This window comes from Asterias rubens, chromosome 20 (genome assembly GCF_902459465.1).
Source record: "Asterias rubens chromosome 20, eAstRub1.3, whole genome shotgun sequence".
In the NCBI taxonomy this organism is placed as follows: Eukaryota; Metazoa; Echinodermata; class Asteroidea; order Forcipulatida; family Asteriidae; genus Asterias; species Asterias rubens.
The window spans coordinates 8,020,167-8,043,120 of record NC_047081.1 but is presented as its reverse complement, the minus strand read 5'-3'; the positions used below and the strand labels follow the sequence as shown (position 1 = coordinate 8,043,120).

Genomic DNA, 22,954 nt, shown 5'->3' with positions numbered 1-22,954 from the left:
ACTTGAGCAGGTGAAACTCAACATTTTAAGGATTGTTCTAATAAATCTCCTTCGACTGCAAAAGAGATTTGTGATTTGGGATGAAATTGCCAGGCCTGTACAGGTACATGTATGCTTGTAGGGCAAGGGCACCAATGCATTTTCTCCTTGGTAAAGGGCACCCTTCTAGGGCACCAAGGCAAAGACCAGGGGGCATGGAGGCAATCGCCTTTGTTGCCTCCATTTAAGTATCAGGACTTAATTTTGAGGAATCACCCATACCAGCAGAGAGGAAGTAAGAAGAGTGTTGAACAGTTTTACTGAAAACAATCTGTCTCAAAACCCTTTCTCACTAACCCCTTTGGCCTAACCTTACCCAACTTTAAACCCTCACCGTTAACCCTATAAAATACAAACTATTTTCCACTTATGCTCCAGCGCATATTCCTAAGTGTTCCACCCCATGGAGAAAAAGTTATCTGAGACTTGAACTTGCCGAAGCCATTATAGCATAAATATATCATTAGTCTCTCTAAAGTGTCAGCTGTTTTGCTGAAGTAGTAGGTCTTAAAGACTTGCCCGAGGCTGTCTCAGCCAGTCACTGGCAAGTGCCTAAAACTAGTTGACAGAGTATTCACCTTTTCTTTGTTTGAGTGGGAGAGGTTAAATTGCGGGCCCGAATCTTTGCTGAAGGGCAAGGACAAAGAGGTGAAGGGCACCTCTTTGAGGATATTGTGAATTTTGATTGGAACATTCTACATAGGTCTGTTATTTTAATCAGTATAGTTTTGAGAACAAGAGTGTTTAAGGTGTTTTTAAATCTGCCTGCCTACCTATAGACAAATGTCAGCTGTTTTGCTGAAGTAGTAGGGCTTAGACTTACAGAGGCTGTCTCAGCATCCATGGTCTCAGACGGTCACTGGCAAGTGCCTAAAACTAGTTGACAGAGTATTCACCTTTCTTTTTGAGTGGGAGAGGTTAAATTGCAGGCCCGGTTCTTTGTTATATTGAAGGGCAAGGGCGCAAAGGTGTTTTCTCCTTGGTAAAGGCGGGCACCTCTACGAGGAAGTTGTATATTTTGATTGGAACATTTCTAGGTCTGTTATTTTAATGGGTATAGTTTTGACAACAAGATTGTTCAAGGTGGTCTGACAAAATGAAAACAAAACCCTTGCACAAGTGTAAAAACTTTATTTGCACTAGCTCAAACTGTTACATTTATGTTGTATGTTGTGTGTGTAAATGCCTGTACCCAATTTCATAGAGCCACTTAGCACAACAAGTGGCTAAGCACAACAAAATTGTGCTTACCAGGATAAAGTTGCCAGCCAAACTACATGTCACATGTACAATCTGTGACTGCTCATTTCGGCTAAGCAGACAATTTTTAAGCATTATTTTCTGTTTTAAAAGCAGAAGGAACGTAGGCCTAGACCACAAACAAACAGTAATTTTTACTGGCAACTTAAAAACAAGGCAACCAACTGCTCAGCAAGCAAAGGGAACACTTGGATTAGCACTGGAGTTGTTTTCTAACTATTTCTTACAATGAACAAAACAAAACCAAAATTTAAATATAAACACACATTTTCCCTGTGTGACATGTCCCCAACATTTATCTTAAAATACCCAGCTGAAATCTGCCAACAGACATGAAGAGTTTTTTTTATAAATGAGAGCTTTGTCTCAAAGCAGGAAACTTTTTTCCGGGCAACTTTTGATAGAAGCACCCAAAAGGAAATGTCTGATTAAGTCTTTCACTTCAGAGCAAGTTGTGAAAACATAATACAGTACATGTACATACGTACGTGCACATTGCATTTAACTAATTAGGCTTAGAGATCCTACAATTATGTACATGTACATGTTCATGTAACAAAAATAGCACTTATACCTGCAGTTCTGTGTCATGGTTATTCATTGGATTTTAAAATCCAGCAGGATTAGAATTATCTAGGGACAGTTTGCTCCATGTGTAATTCAAGGAAGGACCTCCCAACCCACAGTACAGCATACATTGTACCAGACTACTTTTTAAAGGTCACACTATTATTGTCAGACACAGGATTTTGTCTGGGTCCAAAGCCAGACTTACTGATTCACATGACACTGACTGTCTCAATTAATTTTGATGTTATTTCTTTAAAATGTTACGGAGACAATTTACACGCAACCAGCAATCTCCAATAAGACAATTACTAATGTAGCACTCAGTCATGTAGGTAGAAGAACAGTAGACCAAAGAGTGCGATTCATTTAATTTGTGGCAAAATAGCATTTTTTTTACCAAGCAAGGTCTTGAACGTCGTTCTTGAACGAAGGGGGCACCACAGCAAAAGCACACAGGGCACTCTGGCACTTGCAGTGGGTGCCGTGAGTTAAAGTCTTGAACGAAGGGGGCACCACAGCAAAAGCACACAGGGCACTCTGGCACTTGCAATGGGTATCATGAGTTGAAGTCATGAATGAAGGGGAAACCACAGCAAAAGCACACAGGGCACCATGGCACTTGCAATGGGTGCCGTGAGTTTAAGTTGGAATTCATAAAGCAGAGGGGTGTCTTAAATTAAACCATGTTCTTGAACGAAGGGGGCACCACAGCAGAAGCACACAGGGCACCACGGCACTTGCAGTGGGTGCCATGATATAAAGTCTGAATTCATAAGCAGGTCGTGAACTTTGTTCTTGAAGGGGGCACAGAAACTTCCCCCTGGTATGGGGCACTCACTCTATGAGGAAAAAGTAAATTTGTACATTGCACAGGGCACCACAGCAAAAGCACAGGGCACCATGGCACTTGCAGTGAACGTTGTGGGTTATTTTGAGGTTATTTTGAGGCCTGACTGAAAAGTACGTTATTTTTTCATTCCTGAAAACAAGTTCATAATTCACCCTTCTTCAATACAGTATTCTTCTTCAGGAAATAAAGACCTTTGATCTTAAATATTGGCTCGCAGGATCACAAGAGAATAATAACTATGCACTTGACTGTCTGGGAGACCGGCTTACTCATGTCCTTGGTAATTGTACAGTTCATATAGCGAACAGCTACTGTACGTACATGGAGTATACACGTAGGTGCTTTCAGAAGAGTCACAGATCAAAGTCAATCAGTTCGGGATTTTGACATTTTGGGTTCATATTTAGTTTCAGGGTAGTTGATGTCATCCCCTCCGAGACTGAAACCTTATGATGTCATCACGTTCATTTTTAATGTCCTCGATGAATGAAAAAATATATCTCTGGTTTAGTTGTAACATACAAAAATGTACAGTGTTCTACAATCGTAGACTAAAATTAATTATGAAGACACCCCGGCAGACAGCAGATGGATTAGACGTAGAGCAATTGTTGTGCATTGTGCGTAAAGACACATCTGTACGCACACATGTTTACAAGGTCATTTTTAAAAAAATTTAACATTCTCTCACCACTGAAATTGGCTAAAATGATAAATTGCTTCGCAGACACAAAAATAAATTATGTTACACGTTGATTGTGTGTATGTGAAAACACCATGTTCTGAAAATAAAGGAACAAGTTGCCTTGGATCGGTCAAGTTGGTCTCATAAAAGCGTTCTGTAACCGTTATAAAAATTAATGCATCTGGGTAGAAAGATGTTGTAAAAGTAGAATACAATTATCTACACAAATATGCCTCGAAATTATGTGGTTTCTTTTTACCTCATCAACTAACACGGTCGGCCATTTATTGGAGTCAAATTGCCGACTCCAATAAATGGCCGACCGTGTTAGTTCGCGGAAAACCGTGCAATTTTGAGTGATACTTGTGTGGATCATTATATTAAGGGAATAAAAGGGCAGTGACGAGTTCTTCATTGTTCGTCTAAAGCCGGCAGGTTCGGCGGCCGTGTGATAAAGGCCCGAGCCGAAGGCGAGGGCTTATATCGCACAGCAACGACCCTGCAAGGTTTTAAACAGACGTTGAAGAACGAGTCACTACTCTTTTATTCTCATTCATAAATGCCCTTTTGTTTTAAAACGTAAACAAATACAGTTATAGCCACTTTAACAATAGAAAATTCAAGGTTTGAAATATTTTTTCCCAAAACTTTGTGAAGAATCTATTTGAGGCGCGTGGATTGTGTGTTTGCGCGCGCGCTTAGATTACGCCCTGATACATGTAGCTATGATTTGCGCATTCCGCGTGAAAAATCCTGCACGCCCGACACGCGAAAGCTAGCTTAGTGTGCATAAACAGAGCTCCAGTGTGCATTTACAAAAGGTTAAATGCACACCCACTTGACGCGCTCTCCACCAATAGGAGTAGAGAAACTGTCTGGGGTATTTATATACTTTTAAACCATCTTTCTACCAATGCATTTCATAGACCAACTCTTCCAATCCAGGGCAACGTGTTCCTTTATAGCATTATCTTTGAAAAACAAGGCCCATCTCTATAAACTGCCTCCTCCATAATAAGAAATAAGTTTTAAAGCAATCTGTCCAATGTGCACAATGTTTTGCTTATATTTATATTAACTCAACTCAATGAATCCAACAGGATTATTTTCCATGGTGCTTTTGCTAACCTCCTGAACAAGGACTAAAAGTATGTGAACTTGACAGTGAGTTGATGACCCTGTGAGGGGGAAAAGGGAAGGTCGCTGCTAACCTTAATTATAGCACTTAGTAGTAGAGTGCTTAGGAGTCAGGCAAAGCCAATAAAAGGCTGGTCATATTTAACCGCCTCCTCAATAATAAGATGTAAACCCAGATTAGATCAAAGTGCTTGTTGGTTTAGCACTCTGGATTATAGCAAATAGCAACCATAATGTGCAAAATGTTTTCCTTTTAAATCCATGGCTTATCTCACTTCCTTCAGAGACCTTATAGCATTTAGACAAAACAAGTTGACTGCAAGAATAGAAAATAAACACATTCCAAGTTTTATGTACAGTGAATTTGTTGGGAAAAGAGTTAGAAATCATGAGAAAAATAGTTATGAGTAAATTGCACTATAAAATCGTTCATTTTATATATATTACACAGTTTCTTGCCCCCCCCCCCTCTCGTTTAGGATGAACAACAGTAAAAAGCACCATAAACACATGAAGACCAATGCATCAAGTCTCCAATGTATGTTAGAAAAATAGCTGTAAACACACTCAGAAATTTTCAACATCCTTTTCTATGATTGCTACTCTCTACCCACTAGTATTTTGGTGTGAGCTAGTTCAAGGCGTCGGTAACAAATTGCCTGCAAAGCATAAATCTGCAGCATTAGCGCAAGACATCAACATAAATTGAGTTTTACTCTCGAGCCTTTTAGAGTAGTCACCCATGAATCATGTCTGTATGCATTTCCTGCCAACAGTCGTCAGATGATAAGTTAAATTTTACGCACTTCACCAACGTCCAAATCCAATCACGGCCTACACTGGACATCATCAGTGTGGTTGGCTATACCAACAAAATCAAAAATTCAGCTTGTGTGTATTTAAATTTAGAATATTTAAAACTTAATCAGGAAAAAAATAAACCAATTGTAGAACAACTGCAGTGGGTATTTATTATACAATTTGTATAATGTAGATTCAAGCATTCAAGCATTCAATGACATTGACTCGAGGTTCATGCAAACGTACTGTAATAATTATGAGTTCTGTGCAGTTACTGTTGAAATTAATCAAAATACTCAAATATTCAAGTGATCAACAATTTGTGAACATTGCGACCCCTTTTTATTTGTGAGATTGTTCGTTTAAAACCCTGTGTATTTTGACGTCTTACTAAGGGCTAGATAGAATCACTCGGCTTTAAAACCCTTCCTCCATGGCTTAACTGTACACACACGCATTAATACCACACTCTACAGATCACTGAACTGGAAGACCGAATTTATGTATTGCTCTACCATCGAGGCTAATTTTCTTCTATGAATACTAAAACCTAAAGAGAGAGAGTAAGGAATGAGTCATCTTTATTTACTAACAACTTTTCTTTGTCTGCCAAACCCCCCCCAAAAATCCCTGGATTCGTCATTGCTACATTGTACCACCATGACCCTCAGTCCCAGACTGACTGTTCAAACCATGGTTCCAACAAACCCAAACAAAAAGGGAAGTTGTTTTGTGCAGCCCAGTACAACATACAAAGAGTGTGTCAACCTAAAGGTTAAAAACACAAGGTCAAACTGGTCAGGAAATGAAGAGTACAGTATCATCTTAGTTGAGATTATTCAGGCCAGAAATCCTGCGTTATTATCGCTTGCTACCATCTGCATACATTGCCATACTTTAAATCACTTCTTGTTTTCTTTAAGGTTGGTGTACTTTTGGTCATTACTCCTCAAGTTAAAGACCATAAAAACTTACTAAGGTACAAGCATAGCAAGGACCAGAAAATACAGGGCAGGGCAGTAAAACAAAAAAATGCTCTCGAACACTTGTAACCGTCTGTTTCATAAAACAATATTAGTGAATGCCTACCAGCAAATCTGTTTAGTGTTATCTGACCCTGTTAGTGTTAGTGTTAACACAGGTCCTCATGCAACATAAATAAGTTTGCGGTTGATTCAAACTGAAGAATTGGTGGCCTGTTTGATTTGAAATACTTAGCGGCCATCTTGAAAAAAATAGTAAATAGTAGTATATATAGTAGTATATATATAAGTAAGGCCGTCATCCTCCTCTTTTTTGAGAAATCCGGACGATCAACTGGTATTTTTTGTTATTTATGAGACCGCACGTTTGTTTGTATTTTAAAAGTAAGGATCTTTTTACAACCCTACCAAAACTGAAAACCTGCCTTCAGAGCCCTGTTTTATATTCACACAGTCAGTGCTCAAATTTCATACTGGGACGGCAGTAGTTTTGGTGCTGGGTCGGGCCTCTATATTTGACAGGGCAAGTCCAGCACTTGGTCTTGTATTTTAATATACATGTAATTAGGGCCTATAATGTCTTATAAAAATGAGGTTGCAATCGTCTCCAAAGTGCGCACCTCAGTCATAGTTCAGCTTTGCTTGGGCGATATTGATTTATTTTATTCACGATATATCGCCGACAATATATCGCGACATTCGATATAATCGCGATTAATGAAATTTGACATCATCAGTCTTAAAACTCCCAAGTGAAAGTTGTAGAAGAGACAGTCCTAGCATAAGAGAGGTGTTCTAATGACCTATTCTTCTGGTTTTACTCCAAACCTATGGGGTGAAAGATGTATCAGCTAGCAAATACATCGCGATATTTAATCGATATATCGATATATCGCGATTAAAACCAAATCCATCCGATCTCGAAATCGTGTCCAAATTAATATCGTGATATTCGATAATATCGTGATATCGCCCAAGCTTAGTTCAGCTCCTACAAAACATGCCTGAAACCACTCGTTTGGCCTATCCGATAAATTCTACCACCATGCATGTGCACCAAAACACCACAGACATATTTTAATTACTTGGTCTATTGGCTCGGTGTTGTTGCACTGCTGGCTTCATTATTTAGAATGAACAAGGAACATGGACATGGAGCCTCCGTTTACGTTTACGTTGATACTCGGCAGAATCCTGAAGTGAGGACGTAAGGCCAAGGGTGCGTGCTAATCATGATGATGGGATTGATGATGGAGGCTCCATGGAAAAAAAATATCAACAAACGAAACGAAATGCGCTTCATAATGAAATTGAATACGACAATACTCCTCTAGTCTAGAGAGGGGGGGGGGGGGGGGGGGGGGTGGGTATGTACTGATTGGAATATAGAAAAAGCAATCCCCCAACCCGTCTGAGTCTGTACTGTGCGAAAAAGTGCAATTACATGCAACACAACGTCACCATGTTCACACCGACTCGCGGCGACTGACTCCTCAGCTCAGCTCGATCGATGACGTGATCGAGTGACTGACTGAGACCACCATCTGAGCTGTGACTAGACTGTGAGAGCATCGACTCTCGAGCACTAATATTTAGTCGAGTTATTCACTTTATAAAAGTATCCCTTAACAACACAAAATCAAAGTAAAATATTTGCAAAATTACTGATCGTAAAGTTAGAAGGAAATTTACCTGAAATTCTTATTTTCCTGCGTCAATCAGTAGTGAGCGTTGTTGTGACTCGACTGTCCCAACACGTCTGACCGGCAACGTATGCAATCCCCATTGATGAGCTATTCGTTTTTAGTTTATTTTGCAGTGTTCTGCAGAGCTGGCCGGCCGTGGATAGCGAGCGCCCTCAAGTGTTGTCGAAGAGCCATTCAAAACTTTTTACCTTTTAAGGTTTCTTTGCACACGCTCACTTTTTACCTTTTCAGGTTTCTTTGCAAATAGACTCCCGGGTTTTTCTCTGCTAACATATAGTTAAAATAAACTAATCTTTCACATTTTCTTTTATTAGCCGTCTAGAAAGACTCTTTTTGGGTCGAAACGTTAGGCCCCTAACTAAATATTTTGCATTTATACCATAGATCCATCCTTTTGCTTGGCTTGAGCAGAACTTTTCATTACATCAGCTAATACTTAGTTTTCAATTTTTGTTTGGCAACCAACAAAATAAAAGATAAATCACAGGGAATGGCAAATTACTGCACGAAAGCCAGTTGTCACTAGGAATATTCGCGAATTCTCATTCGAAAGCTTGCTCTCCCAGCAACCCACACACAATGTCCATGCTTTGGTTCAAAAACTACTAACAGTAACAGCGTTAGGTTTTCGGTCTCGAGACCGGTCTTGGTTTATTGGGTCTTCTCTACAACATTGAATACCAAACGTATACAACCCCTTTGATAAGAAGGAATAACTCAAAAAATAAATTGACTGGACAAAGAGGTTGAATACCTAATATTTCATTTATCAGTTTATTTAGTATCATTGGTTACAATTGCAAGAATTTTATTTTACAAAAATTACAAGATATGCATACAAAATTAAATTGTTTTAGTAACCGTTTTCAGTTTGAAGGTTTACAAGTTTTTAAATGCATTTCCGTTCTATTAACAAAATGCAGAAAAAAAATTAAAAAATAAAAGCATATAATGTGACCTATTTCAACAATTATTTACAATAAATGATTCTCAATTCAAATTTTCGTACAGCTGTAGGCATCTATCGCCAGGTAAAATAACGTAGAAATTCGACAATATAAATGGGAATTAATTTTAAAATAAAAAGTAACTATAAATCTTTACAAAATGTAATTACAAAAATATTTGTTTTCCAATTTCTTTACGAAACAGAAGGCTTGTGGAAAGTTAAGAAAGATTTATGATCATTTATGATCTGTTGCAGTGCATACATTTTGTTGACTATAATAAATGACATTTGCGATTAAGCATTTTAACAGCATGTGGATTAAAAATAAGCATTGGCCATTGCATTGGTGCAAATAAGTTGTGAGCAATGTTAAGTTTAAAACAAACAGAAACCTCTCTTTTCAAACCATGTTATGGAAATGGTATTGGTGTTACATTTCAGAAAACTATATAAATTTTAAGTTGACCATTTTACAAATGGTGGTATAATAAAATTAGAAATGCATAAGGAAAAAAATACATTAATCACTTGATTGTACTGAATTTATAGCAATGTTATTCAATAAAAAAAGGTAGTTAAGATTTATAGCGCCCTCCTGTGATAATGATTACTTTGTAAACTTACACAGAGCCGTATTATTATGGCTCTGCCTTTACAAAAGTTATACCGCCCTCTTGTGATAGTTTTCATGACATTATTTGGGGCATTTAAACACAACCTGAGCACCCAGCCTAAGGATGAATGGGGGTTAACAAGTTTTCAGTATGACTTTATTTTCCAATAATAAAGTGTGGGCAGTGAACTAGGCATGGTCAGGCCATAGCTAAAATCTATAGCTAAGAGCAACTACATGTATATGCAGACGGCACAAAAAAGAATAGAAGAAAAGAAAAAATAACAGGTGAAATGAAGAAAACATTTATATATTTGTTAGTCCTGGCATACAGATTATTGCGGGGACTGTCAGTGCAATGGCCGCCCCACTTTTAAACACCTTGCTACAAGCTTTATATTTGGTCCTCTCACCAGTTGTTATAACTGTACATACAAAAAGTAACAGTTTTTAAAAAGCACAATAAAGAAACCTTTCCAATAATACTGTTTTTTTTGTTGTGTGTTATTGTTAGTGTGGGGGTGGGAGGGGGCTTGAGAAATGGAACAAAATCACATGTGTACAAGTGATGTTGTGTAACTGTCCTCAATGAGGCTGGAATTAACAGAAACATACAATTGTATTTCTATTGTGTTTGTTGGAAAACACCGCAAAGTTGCCACAGATAAGGCCTGTTGACGAGCCAGCCGAGTATGACCTGCTGGGGAGTTGTCTAGTTGGGTTTTCACTTCTTTTCATTTGAATAGAGCCCAACGGAGTTGGCCTGCTGCAGTTTCTACACTACTGGCTTCAAACTAGTGGATAAAAAGCGCCCTCTTGTGTTGGACACTAAGGACCAACGATCTCCACGATGTGATCTGACAGACTTCGCTGGATGTTGTCGATAGCTCCCGGGGTACTGGCCAGAGCTGTAAACACCTCTGTTGCTCCGTCTCTATGGCAACAAGAACAGATGATAAAGTTTAAAGACAATTAGACAGAGGCCTATTTTGGCAGACCGGGGTGAACAATTTGTTTGGGGTTGAACAAAGACAGGTTAACCAGACCATGAAAATTAACAAGTTGCTAAAAGATAACATGACAGGATGTACATCTCGCTAACCATCATCAACATGGCCGAACTATTTTCAGAATTCTGCGCTTACGATCACCATTCTCCCGTTGCCTGGCAAGCACCAAATGTTTGCGCTAGCCTTTTATGAGAGATGGTCAAACATCACAAGGCGGGATGGCCACTTTAAGGCAAGGGGTACACGTGATTGATTTGGGCTATCAACCTAAATAAACAGTCACCTGGGGCACGTTGTCACCTGGGGCACGTTGTCACCTGGGGCACGTTGCACGGTCCGTAAGGATGTAGGCATGGGTCACATCCACTAGGAGCCTGGCTGGTAAGGCAGAATACACTACCTTCCCATTTGTTTACAAAAAATGGATAAGCGCATTGCTCAAGGGCACAAGTGTCCTGATCCAGGCATCAAACCCACACTCTGCTGCTGACAAAACCATTGCCCAATTTCATGGCTCAGCATACCGCGTAATTGTGCGCTCAAGATCACTATTCTCCACCTACTTACCGTATAAGCACAGAATTCCCTGCTTCTGCAAGCGCTGATTCTTTGCTTTTGGTAGGCAGAGCCATGAAATTGGGCCCTGAGCTTGAGTCTGGTGTCATCTGTGTGCAGTTTGGCGTATGCTGAGTTTTATGGATGGATGAGATTGATAAGGTTTTCTGGAGCATTAAGCCCGGGTCATACTTCCTGCGAATGCGAATGCGATGCGAATTTGATGTGAATTTGACGTCACAACCCTTCTTTCGCTGCGATATTCGCAAGAGAGTTGAGCACAACTCAACTCAGTGCAAATTTCGTTGCGAATTTGTGACGTCAACATTCGTATCGCATTCGCATTCGCAGGAAGTATGAACCGGGCTTCATTGTGTAGGACTGGGGAAGATCTACAAGGGGATCCGACTTACTTCATAAGATCCATGGTAGTTATTGCTGTAGAATGCTTCAGGAGATAGAAGATGGCTCTTAAACCATAGTAATGGACATCAGGAACATTGGACTAAAAGAAGAAGAAACAAAACTAGTAAAATCAAATTCAAAATGCTGTTAGGACGTGTTTGAGTTGCCCAGTTGACATGCCCGGGCTAGTAAACTTATAACCTGGCGAGTCCGGCAGTCTTGTGTTTTACAATTTAATATGATACCTCACTGTTAATATCTGTAAAAGAAATAAATAAATTCAAACGTTGCCTTTGCTCAATTGGTCATTGAAGTTGCAAGATAATAATGAAGAAAAAACACCCTTGTCACACAAAGTTGTGTGCTTTCAGATGCTTGATTTCGAGACCTCAAAATCTCATTCTGAGGTTTCGAAATCAAACTCGTTGAAAATTACTTCTTTCTCGAAAACTATGTTACCTCAGGTTTTATACCTTTAACAGCTCTTCATTGCTTGTCACCAATTAAGTTTTTATGCTAATAATTATTTTGAGTAATTACCAATATTGTCCACAAATTTAAAACGAAAGAAAAGAGTTTTGAGTTGACTTATTGAAAATTATGTTTCCTCACCTTCATACAAATGGACACGATGTCTGCTGTATGCTGTCCCTATGTTTTTAAAAACAAAAAATTACACATAATTAATTAGGGAATTAAAGTGTAGCGACGAGTTCTTTCACGGCCGTTTAAAAATAGGCAGGGTCGTTGCTTTGTGATAAAGGCCCGAGCCGTACATGTACGCTGTTCGTGTGTTGCATTGTTATGAGTTAGACGCCTATTTCCGACAGTTTCCAGAATTTAAATTTGTTCGGGCACTGTCATGGTATACCTCCGCCCCCCCAAAAACAAAAAACTGCGTCTGCCTCCCATATCCCACTCAGCTAACACAGTCCAGGGCCATGTTTCATAGAGCTGCTAAGCACAAAAATTTGCTTAGCATGAAATTTCTTCCTTGATAATAACAGGATTACCAACCAAATTTCCACGTGATTTTCAGTGACAAGCAAACAACAGCTGAATACCAGTAACAAGAAATATGCAAGAAATGGAAATTTTGTTGGTAATCGTGTTATTATCAAGGAAGAAATTTCATGCTAAGCAAATTTTTGTGCTTAGCAGCTCTATGAAATTCGGCCCAGGTGGTCTAGTGGTATCTGTCCTCCATTCCACCCTAGGACCCCGGTTCGAATCCTGCCGTACAATATGGGATTTCCCTGGAACAACTCTCTGGGGTTTTTCCTCCAGCATCTAAAACTTCCATCCATGTCTTCTCTCTGTTGGGTTCTTGGCTATAGTACAGTAGTTAAAGCCATTGGACACTTTCGGTAAACAGTAAATTGTCTAAGGCCCACACTTCGTGTATCACAACTTATATATCAAATAACAAACCTGTGAAAATTTAGGCTCAATCGGTCATTGGAGTCGGGAGAAAATAACGGGAAAACCCACCCTTGATTCCGCATGTTTCGCCGTGTCATGACATGTGTTTACTATAAATCCGTAATTCTCGTTGTCGAGAATTTATAATTGTTTCAATGTTTTCTCAAAAAGTAAAACATTTCATGGAATAATATTTCATGAGAAGTCTTTTACCTTTACCTTCTGTAAACCCCTGTAAGTTATTTGTAAATTGGTGAACTTCTTTTTGTGTTCTTAAAGTGTATAATGGCTTTAATAAGTCTAATTTTTGGCTTCAAACTCAGAATAAATAAATGAAATGAAAGACACTCACGAGTCTATAAGCATTCTGGGGACATTTGGCAAAGTTGGCAATCCCTCTGGAGGCTTGGAGGACAATCTCATTCTTCTCTCTGAACTCGATCATGAGTCGGCAAACACAATCCATGTATTCCATCAATGAGGCCTACATCAAAAGGGAAATATAACTTTAAAGGCACAGGACACTATTGGTAATTACTCAAAATATTTGTCAGCATAAAAACTTACTTGGTAATGAGCAATGGAGAGCTGTTGATAGTATACAAATATTGACTGCTGCGAGTGCTATGGTTAAAACTATGACTCCCGAGGTGCTCCCCGGAGCGTTCTATTTTCTCGAGGCGAAGCACGAGTAAAAGCAGTCAATATTTGTTTTATAACACCCCAAACATTTCTAAATACTGTACTATTAAGTTACAGACCTGAATGCTACAATCCACGGAAGACGCGAATACAGATTGCGAAAAATTTTACTGTGCTGCATGTAGTGTCATGTAATCCGAAATGGTTACAGACTATAATTTATCATCCTCGTACACGCAAGGGGCGTCTGGGTACTGCATGCCAAGTGCTAGTCTTCGGACTAGCGCACCGCAAACCGATGCACTATCACACTGCCGCCGTATAGTAAAACCAAGACATATGATCATGTGACGCACTCTAAACCAATGAAAAGGCAGAATATTGGTAAGGGGTGTTATAATATGAAACATTGTGAGAAACGGCTCCCTCTGAAGTAACAGTTTTTGAGAAAGAGGTAATTTCTCACTCAAATATTAATAGAGTTCACGCCTGAAGCCTTTTATTAGGCATCTGAAAGCCTGCAGATTTCTTCAACAAGGATGTTTTTTTTTCTCTTGCAACTGCGATGACCAGTTTAAATTAAGTCAAGTCAAAATTTTCCCCCAAAACCCACCCCAAAACTCAAACTAAATAACCTAATTCCTACTGAGGAAAACCGTTTTACCACGAAACAACTTTTCAGAAAGTGATTCCATTTCAAATCACTGCAATTAATGGCACGTTTGTGCTGATTATACTTTGATCCTGTACCTGATCTTGTTCACATGTTGCTAGATTCCCAACAAGACACAAGACGTTACACAAGACTTGGATGTTCTTCGGTCGGTTCTTGAGAGCTCTTAAGATCAGCTTCCCGCTTGAGAAATCCTCCTGTATTCAAGAAGAAGAACAGAGCATACCATGGAGAAATGAGGAGGGCTACATCTTATACTGGATGAACACAGCCTAAATGATGATGAAGATAATGCGTTGTTGTGGCAGTAAATTTATTGCAGTGATTTAGAGGTTGGTTGAGGGTGGAGCTTACAAGAGAAATAAGGGGTGTTTTGAAGCAGAACTTGAATTTCATCTTTGAAAGGGCAAGGCCATTTTCATTTTGCAAAGGGCACTTCAATTGGAATCTATGGGAAACATTTGCAGGGGCACCAAGGCCAATACCAGGGCAACCAAGGCCATGTTGGTTTGTCTGTTTGTTTTCATGATCTTCCTGTCAAGGGAACTGGACAAACTCCTGCGAGGAGATATAAATGTTAAGCTGGCAACATATGATTATGAAATGCTCAAACCAATAAGTTGTGTTTCAGTAACGAGGCAAACAAATTTATTCTAGTCATTGTGAAATCCTTGGTAAGCTTGGTACCCACAACCTTGTGATTGCAAGTCCTGCAGTCTAACCACTTGGCCAGGTGTAAATCCAGGCCTGTTGAAAGAGCTAGCAGTCCAGGGTTTACACGAAAGGCGACTTTTTGTGGCATGATTTTGTTTTTGCTGAGCGACTCAAACTCTATCAAGTCCTGGTGCTGGCACTTGTGCTCTTGGGCAAGATATTTTACCATAATTGCTTTGTCCTTCGAATCCTGTGTAAAAGGATGGTAGTGCACGTAAATGAACCCAGAACTCTGAACATTGAAGAGTAGAGGTTAAAGGAACACGTTGCCTTGGATCGGACGATTTGGTCTATAAAAAGCGTTTATAACCATTTGTTATAAAATGCATATGGTTGGAAAGATGTTTTAAAAGTAGAATACAATGATCCACACAAGTTTTCCTCGAAATTGCTCGGTTTTCCTTTTACTTTGCGAACTAACACGGTCGGCCATTTTTGGGAGTCAAAAATTTGACTCCCATAAATGGCCGCCGTTTTAGTCGACGATGTAAAAGGAAAACCGAGCAATTTCGAGGCATGTTTGTGTGGATCGTATTATACTTTTACAACATCTTTCTACTCGTATGCATTTTATAACAAATGGTTACAAACGCTTTTCAAAGAGCAACTCGTCCGATTCAAGGCAACATGTTAAATAGCAAGCAACCTTGTCTACAGTTTTCCTCAGGCCATGGAAAAATGTACAGGGGAGATCAAGTTCACTTATGGGGCATCTATGGTATCCTTACCAGAAATAGGCCTATATACATGTAATGATAAAAGCTTAGGGCCTACCTGGATGATTTTGTGTCGATGCCATTCTGTTCCTTTGGATAGTCTTGCCAATGTCTTGAGTGACCCCTCTTGCATCTGTTTAAGAGGAAATATTCAGAGAACAGGTTTACAATGTACATTAAGAACTTTTACGGTGGGCCTAGATATCTCCCCTGAACCTCAAATCTTACAAAGCAATAAAATCCATCGTAAGACAAATTGTCAGTAACACCATAGTAATTTGCATTGTGACATCACACTTTACTAAGCAACTACGATTGATTTGCAGTTCAATCTTCGCTCTTTGTGAAATCAGCCCCTGAACCATCTTGGTAACCCATTTCATCAGATTTATAGACTCTCTCCATCACCACAAATGAAAACATTTTGACACAATGCAGCGGGTACACGCCACCCACATATATTCCGACACGCCTATGTTTTGCACCCCCCATATTTCGACACCCTATTTTCCGACACCCTGTACCCTATGTTCCTAAACCCTAATGTTCCCACACCCCTACATGTATATTCCGACATCCCTGACGATGTTCTGCACCAACATTTTTTAATTGGTCTGAGCATGCTGAATTGAAATACATGTACGGTCATCAAAATGTTTTTGATTCAGTGTTCATCATTGGTTTTAAAAGCCCTACAGTGCAATCTGGGGCATTCTAAATGATTTCATCTCTATGACTTTAGGGGAATATGAACATTTGTTCATAATGGTCGCAAAATGCGTATCGGCCCACAATTTGTGTGTTTCGCCCAAATATGCCGTTCTTATTGCCCTGATACAATAGCTTGTGCTTGGGGGGAAAACCCCAGCAGAGAAAAAGTACCTCAACTCAAATCAGCGATCTAATTGACCTTTCCCATGAAATATGCTAATTAAATTCATGCATGCATACAGAACCTATCGGTTGGCAATCACCATAAAGTTGTGCACTAAGTAGACACGCAATTGTGTCTGCATTCCGCCGTAAGCCGTGTACAAAACAGCGCGATATTCCCTCATTTAATTAACCAAAATGTTAGTGTGCACGCGCTGTGTGCAAGTTATATATTTCATGGGAAGGGTCTATTGAAAGTACAATGCGTACCTGTTCATCTGTGGATGCCGTTAATGCAAGAAGCTTCACCAGTGCATTATGGTTACTCTGTAAAAAAAACGAAAAAACACAGACAATTAGAGGGATGGAAAAACTCAATAATAATAGACATCGAATCCAACTATGAGAGAATAAAACCCATTGCCTTCAATAAGGTTCAAGTTAACTGTTTGTTGTCCCTGCAATCACCATTTTGATTCTACATAAATCAACAAATAGGTCTAGAATATTGAAAAAATAGATCAAGAATATTCAACAAATATATCAAAAATATTCAACAAATAGATCAAAATGATTCAACAATGATAGATCAACAAATATACAAAAATTATTCCACAAATAAAGCAAATTTCCTCAGATGACTGTGGCTTGTCGTTTTCCGGGCTACACGGACTCAGTGTTAGACATTTTACCTCTTTCCCCGGATGTACATGTAGCAAATAAAACCATCCCACTGCATTGATTGATAGTTGATTACAGTCGTTGGTTGATTATGGATTAATTCCTAGCCAATCAAAAACTCAATCCACCTACATGTATTAAATGATAATATGGAAAAGGTCCTTCAACTGTTCAAAAACGTTTAGGACCCGGCAGCCAATAAAAAAGGTCTCTCTCTAATAAGAAACAAGATAATTGGTTGCAAGCTTGTAAGGATTTCATCCACAGTCTATCTTTAGCAGTAGGTACTGTAAAAAGGTCCCTCAACTGGGCAAAAAGGTTGAGTAACCCACCAATCAGAAGAAAAAGGTCCCTCTCTAGTAAGAAACAAGATTGGGTTACAAGCTTGTAAGGATTTCATCCACTGTCTATTAGCAGTAGGTACTGTAAAAAGGTCCCTCAACTGGGCAAAAAGGTTGAGGACCCACCAATCAGAAGAAAAAGGTCCCTCTCTAGTAAGAAACAAGATTGGGTTACAAGCTTGTAAGGATTTCATCCACTGTCTATCTTTAGCAGTAGGTACTGCAAAAATGTCCCTCAACTGGGCAAAAAGGTTGAGGACCCCCCCCCCCCCAATTAGAAGAAAAAGGTCCCTCTATTGTAAGAAACAAGATTGGGTTACAAGCTTGTAAGGATTTCATCCACTGTCTATCTTCAGCAGTAGGTACTGTAAAAAGGTCCCTCAACTGGGCAAAAAGGTTGAGGACCCCCCCCCCCCAATCAGAAGAAAAAGGTCTCGCTCAAGTAATAAACAAGACTACATGTAGTTACAAGCTTTTATGCATTTCATCCGCCTCGATCACATGCAGCAGTGGGTATACTGATGAGGTAAAAAGGTCCCTCAACCAACTGTGCTCAAAGGTTGAGAGCTAACCAAACAATAGAAAAAGCTCCCACGCTGAATGTCGCATGAAGACCCACACACACAAACACATGTCTGACGCACACAAATGGAAAGGTCCGGTTTATTTTCTTAATAACTCAAATCCTTTAGAGAACGAATTCAATAAGTAGGCCAAATCAATGAACTCTGACTCAAAATTGACGCGCTCAAAGCGAAAAGAAAACAGCTGCCTTGCAAATGTCAAAATTTAAAAGAGGAAACATTTTCTGCCTCATAGAGGTTAAAGTTTACAAAATTATTATGAAATTAAGGAATTCGTGCAATGATCCAGTTTGATTTGTGTTGAACCATATAATACATATCTATTCTTAAGTTTTTAAAAGACAGAGTATAGGGCTTACCTTTAGTTTGTGGAACTGTTCGGTTGTTTAAACTAATCCTATATAAATGTATCGTTGCATTTTTGAGATATGACCGCAAATCCGGAGCAAATAAGTCCTATCGTAAAAAAATAATCCCTTATAGGGGATACACAATTTGAGCAAGTAACGCTTCTTAAATTCAAGTTTTGGGCCATAAAAAGTAGAAAGCTGTTATAGTGTTCTAAACCGCTTAGGTTTTCATTGCCAACAATTTTACCAGTATTTACTAAATGTGTTACCCCTATCAGATTTTCTACTTAAACAGGTCTTCAAATTTCAGAGATAGGAGGGTACCCATAGCAGAATATCTTTTGTGAAAAATTTAATCAATAGAATGTTTATAAAAATGGGTCTATTCAGTTCAATTCAATTCAATATGACGTTATTCCTACTCTCAATTATATGTCACACAGGTATTTTTTTATTTCACTTTTTCTTGCAACTTCAAGCGGATTGCGCAAAGAAAATCTCACTGGTTTGTTATTAATTGCAATATGATGGGATACACCAAGTGAGGATACTAGTCTTAAACATTGTTGAAAGTATACCCTGCTATTATGCCATATTACGAGCGCAATAAATGGTTGCATATAAAAATCTAATGAATCGGTGAATCGCCAGAACGACAATACTTTGAGTCTGATTTTCAGATAGAAGTCTAAAAAATTCATCCCTGTGAAAGAAAAGATATACCTTTGGTTTTTTGAAATGCTTTTTGTATTCTCAAATGTTAATATTTTGAGATAAAAACTGATAAATAACCACATTACATGTACTTTGAAGTGGAATGATTCTCAATTTGATATACTATAGCTGCTGTACTCTAATTCTATAGCTCCATGTTCTAGCCAAGTAATTTGTATTGCCATTAAAAATGCATACTTTCCCTTTAATGCATTGAATCCTTACACAACCCTTCCCTCATTGAATAAAAACCCAAAACTTCCTGCTACATGCAACATGACTCCAATGCACACTAAAAATGATGCACTGTAAAACACACCCACTGCTGTATAAAATTAGAATGTTATACAGTACAAGCATGATATGTTGCAGTATACATGAAGGTGGATTTGTACAGTATACATGTAGATCCATACACACTGTATAAAAAGGTTGCCACCTTTCTCCCATACTACAGGTCTTTCCACTGCAGAAAAGGTTGCCTACACACCATCATACACCTACAATATGTATCACATGGGGTTCAAAGGACCTTTAGCAGACCTTCAGCCCAACATGATGTCAACAGCCTTACAAAAGGACTCACTCCATGTATTCTGCCATATCTTTAGTTTCAAAAGGTCCTTTCTCAATAAAAGGTTTTGGGTTCGCACAAATTATTATAATACATGGAGAGTTTGAGCACAGATGGTTTGAGCACTGCGAGTCCTTTCTGGCTTCAGTTGTAGTTCCTTGAATATTATGTTAATGTTGCGCAATACACACAACTACTCCGAAAAGGTCTCTGGACCTCTGGAATCATCCATTATCAATTGGGGGTAAGTCCAAGGTCTAGTTGCAAAGGAACACTGTATGTGGATTTGTAATATTGCATCCGTAGAGCAATGAACAGTATACACAACAGTGAATCAAAGGCTTGCCACATTTCATGCTTTCATCCCATACTACAGGTCTTTCCACTGCAGAAAAGGTCGCCTACACACCCATCATACACCTATCACATGGGGTTCAAAGGACCTTTAGCAGACCTTCAGCCCAACATGATGTCAACAGCCTTACAAAAGGACTCACTCCATGTATTCTGCCATATCTTTAGTTTCAAAAGGTCCTTTCTCAATAAAAGGTTTTGGGTTCGCACAAATTATTATAATACATGGAGAGTTTTGAGCACAGTTGGTTGAGCATGAACCCTTTCTGGATTCAGCTGTAGTTCCATAAAGATTACAGTTTGTTGATTACAGTATGTTAATTACAGTAATTGATCACATTATGTTACAGTATGTACAAAACAACTATTCCGAAAAGGTTTCAAGACCTCTGGAATCATCCATTATCAATTGGGGTAAGTCCAAGGTCTAGTTACAAAGGACACAGAAACCATGTACGCATGGAGGGTGACAATACTTGGTCTAACCTCATGACCATAATTATGTCTACTTGTTTCACAGAAGAGGCGTAGAATTGTACATGTATGAAGGTGATATTTGGTCCTCGAAAAAAAAAAATAATAATAATAATTTCTAAAGATGCACAAGGCTGACCGTAGAGAAAGGACAGAGGGCTGACCTACGTTTTACACATGGTGTAAGGTTAGAAGACCTTTCCTCTATAGTCCCAATTGTTGTTTTTTTCCACGTGTAAAAAATCGAAATTCAGACTAAGGTGGCAAAATATCATGCCTGGTAATGGTTACAAATTTTAATAAATTTTTACAATTATTGAGTCTTATTTGACTGCATGTATTGTGTTTGTAAGTGAACCAGAATTGCTTAAAAATTATTTGTAAGTTTTACTTAAATGGATAATATTTATCAATAAATTATCATAAATCATTGCCTCAGAATAAAATAGTAAATATCTTGTTCACAATGTTGCCATTTCTTTAGCACAGTTGGCCGTTTATGCCCACTACTCTTTAAAAAGTGATTTGCAGTTAAATCTCAGAGGTTAGTTTGTTTATCAAGTAACGATCGCACATGTCAATTAAATTGATAAGGAATTAAGTTTTCTCCAATAGTGTAACAAATGTCATGACATTTCATTGTTATACATAAATAAATTGAATGAGCCATATTTTTGAACGCCTGAGGGTGCTCTCAATCACTCCGGGGGTATATTCCATTGGTACCCAAAACAGAATAGAAAGACCTGAACACACTAACAACACATACATCTAATCCATCACGGACAATAAGACATTTGAGAGAGCCGATACAACCCACCTCTAAAGCACTTAACATACGGTGCAGCAAATGTGACAGAACGCCTATGAAACTGTGCTCGACTAATCGCATATACCCCCGGAAGTGATCAAAATACTCTGATGGCTTCCTCACGCGACCAAAAATACGGAGCATTGAATTATATTAGGCTAACTAATTCCACAATTGTGACAAATATATTGTAAATTTTAAAATGCACATCTACCTCATTCCATTCTAACAGGGGTGCCAATAGACAAGAATAGGCAGGACACTCGCCCAATCATAGAGTAAGGACACACATTGTATTCTCTAGAAACAATGAATATTCATAGTACATTCTGTTGGAGCGCTCTACTTTCTGATGGAGGGGGGTTACGTTCTATGAATGTGTCAACAAAGTTTGTTCAATTGCTTTTGACCTTTGTTTTGACTAACTGCGGTTTTCCCTTCTGATTAACCATTGGTGAGTTGGTGATTGATAGTTGATTACAGTCGTTGGTTGATTATGGATTAATTCCCGAGCCAAGCAAAAACTCAATCAACCTACATGTATTAAATGGATAATATGGAAAAGGTCCTTCAACTGTTCAAAAACGTTTAGGACCCGGCAGCCAATAAAAAAGGTCTCTCTCTAATAAGAAACAAGATTGGTTGCAAGCTTGTACAAGTAAGAGGTGGGGGCAGTAGGTACTGCAAAAAGGTCCCTCAACTGGGCAAAATTATTGAGGGACCCCAGCCAATCAGAAGAAAAAGGTCTCTCTCTAATAAGAAACAAGATAATTGGTTACAAGCTTGTAAGGATTTCATCCACTGTCTATTAGCAGTAGGTACTGTAAAAAGGTCCCTCAACTGGGCAAAAAGGTTGAGACCCACCAATCAGAAGAAAAAGGTCTCTCTCTAATAAGAAACAAGATAATTGGTTGCAAGCTTGTAAGGATTTCATCCACAGTCTAACTTTAGCAGTAGGTACTGTAAAAAGGTCCCTCAACTGGGCCAAATTAATGAGGACCCCAGCCAATCAGAAGAAAAAGGTCTCTCTCTAATAAGAAACAAGATAATTGGTTGCAAGCCTATCTTTAGCAGTAGGTACTGTAAAAAGGTCCCTCAACTGGACAAAAAGGTTGAGTAACCCACCAATTAGAAGAAAAAGGTCCCTCTATTGTAAGAAACAAGATTGGGTTACAAGCTTGTAAGGATTTCATCCACTGTCTATTAGCAGTAGGTACTGTAAAAAGGTCCCTCAACTGGGCAAAAAGGTTGAGGACCCACCAATCAGAAGAAAAAGGTATCTCTCTAGTGAGAAACATGATGGGTTACAAGCTTGTAAGGATTTCATCCACAGTCTATCTTTAGCAGTAGGTACTGTAAAAAGGTCCCTCAACTGGGCAAAAAGGTTGAGTAACCCACCAATCAGAAGAAAAAGGTCCCTCTCTAGTAAGAAACAAGATTGGGTTACAAGCTTGTAAGGATTTCATCC

The 22,954-nt window shown here is 38.8% G+C and overlaps 1 protein-coding gene across 1 annotated transcript in view; it reads right to left on the bottom strand.

Moving 5' to 3' along the window:
• Positions 1–8,777: 8,777 nt before the first annotated feature.
• LOC117304034 overlaps positions 8,778–22,954 on the bottom strand; it is a 45,134-nt gene continuing 30,957 nt past the window's right edge. The window contains exons 6-12 of the mRNA XM_033788510.1: positions 16,874–16,930; positions 15,789–15,863; positions 14,378–14,497; positions 13,338–13,469; positions 12,176–12,214; positions 11,572–11,663; positions 8,778–10,527 (exon numbers count right to left, since the gene is read on the bottom strand). Of these exons, the coding sequence (XP_033644401.1) occupies positions 10,422–10,527; positions 11,572–11,663; positions 12,176–12,214; positions 13,338–13,469; positions 14,378–14,497; positions 15,789–15,863; positions 16,874–16,930 (621 nt within the window). The 3' untranslated portion in view covers positions 8,778–10,421. The remainder of the gene's footprint in view (positions 10,528–11,571; positions 11,664–12,175; positions 12,215–13,337; positions 13,470–14,377; positions 14,498–15,788; positions 15,864–16,873; positions 16,931–22,954) is intronic.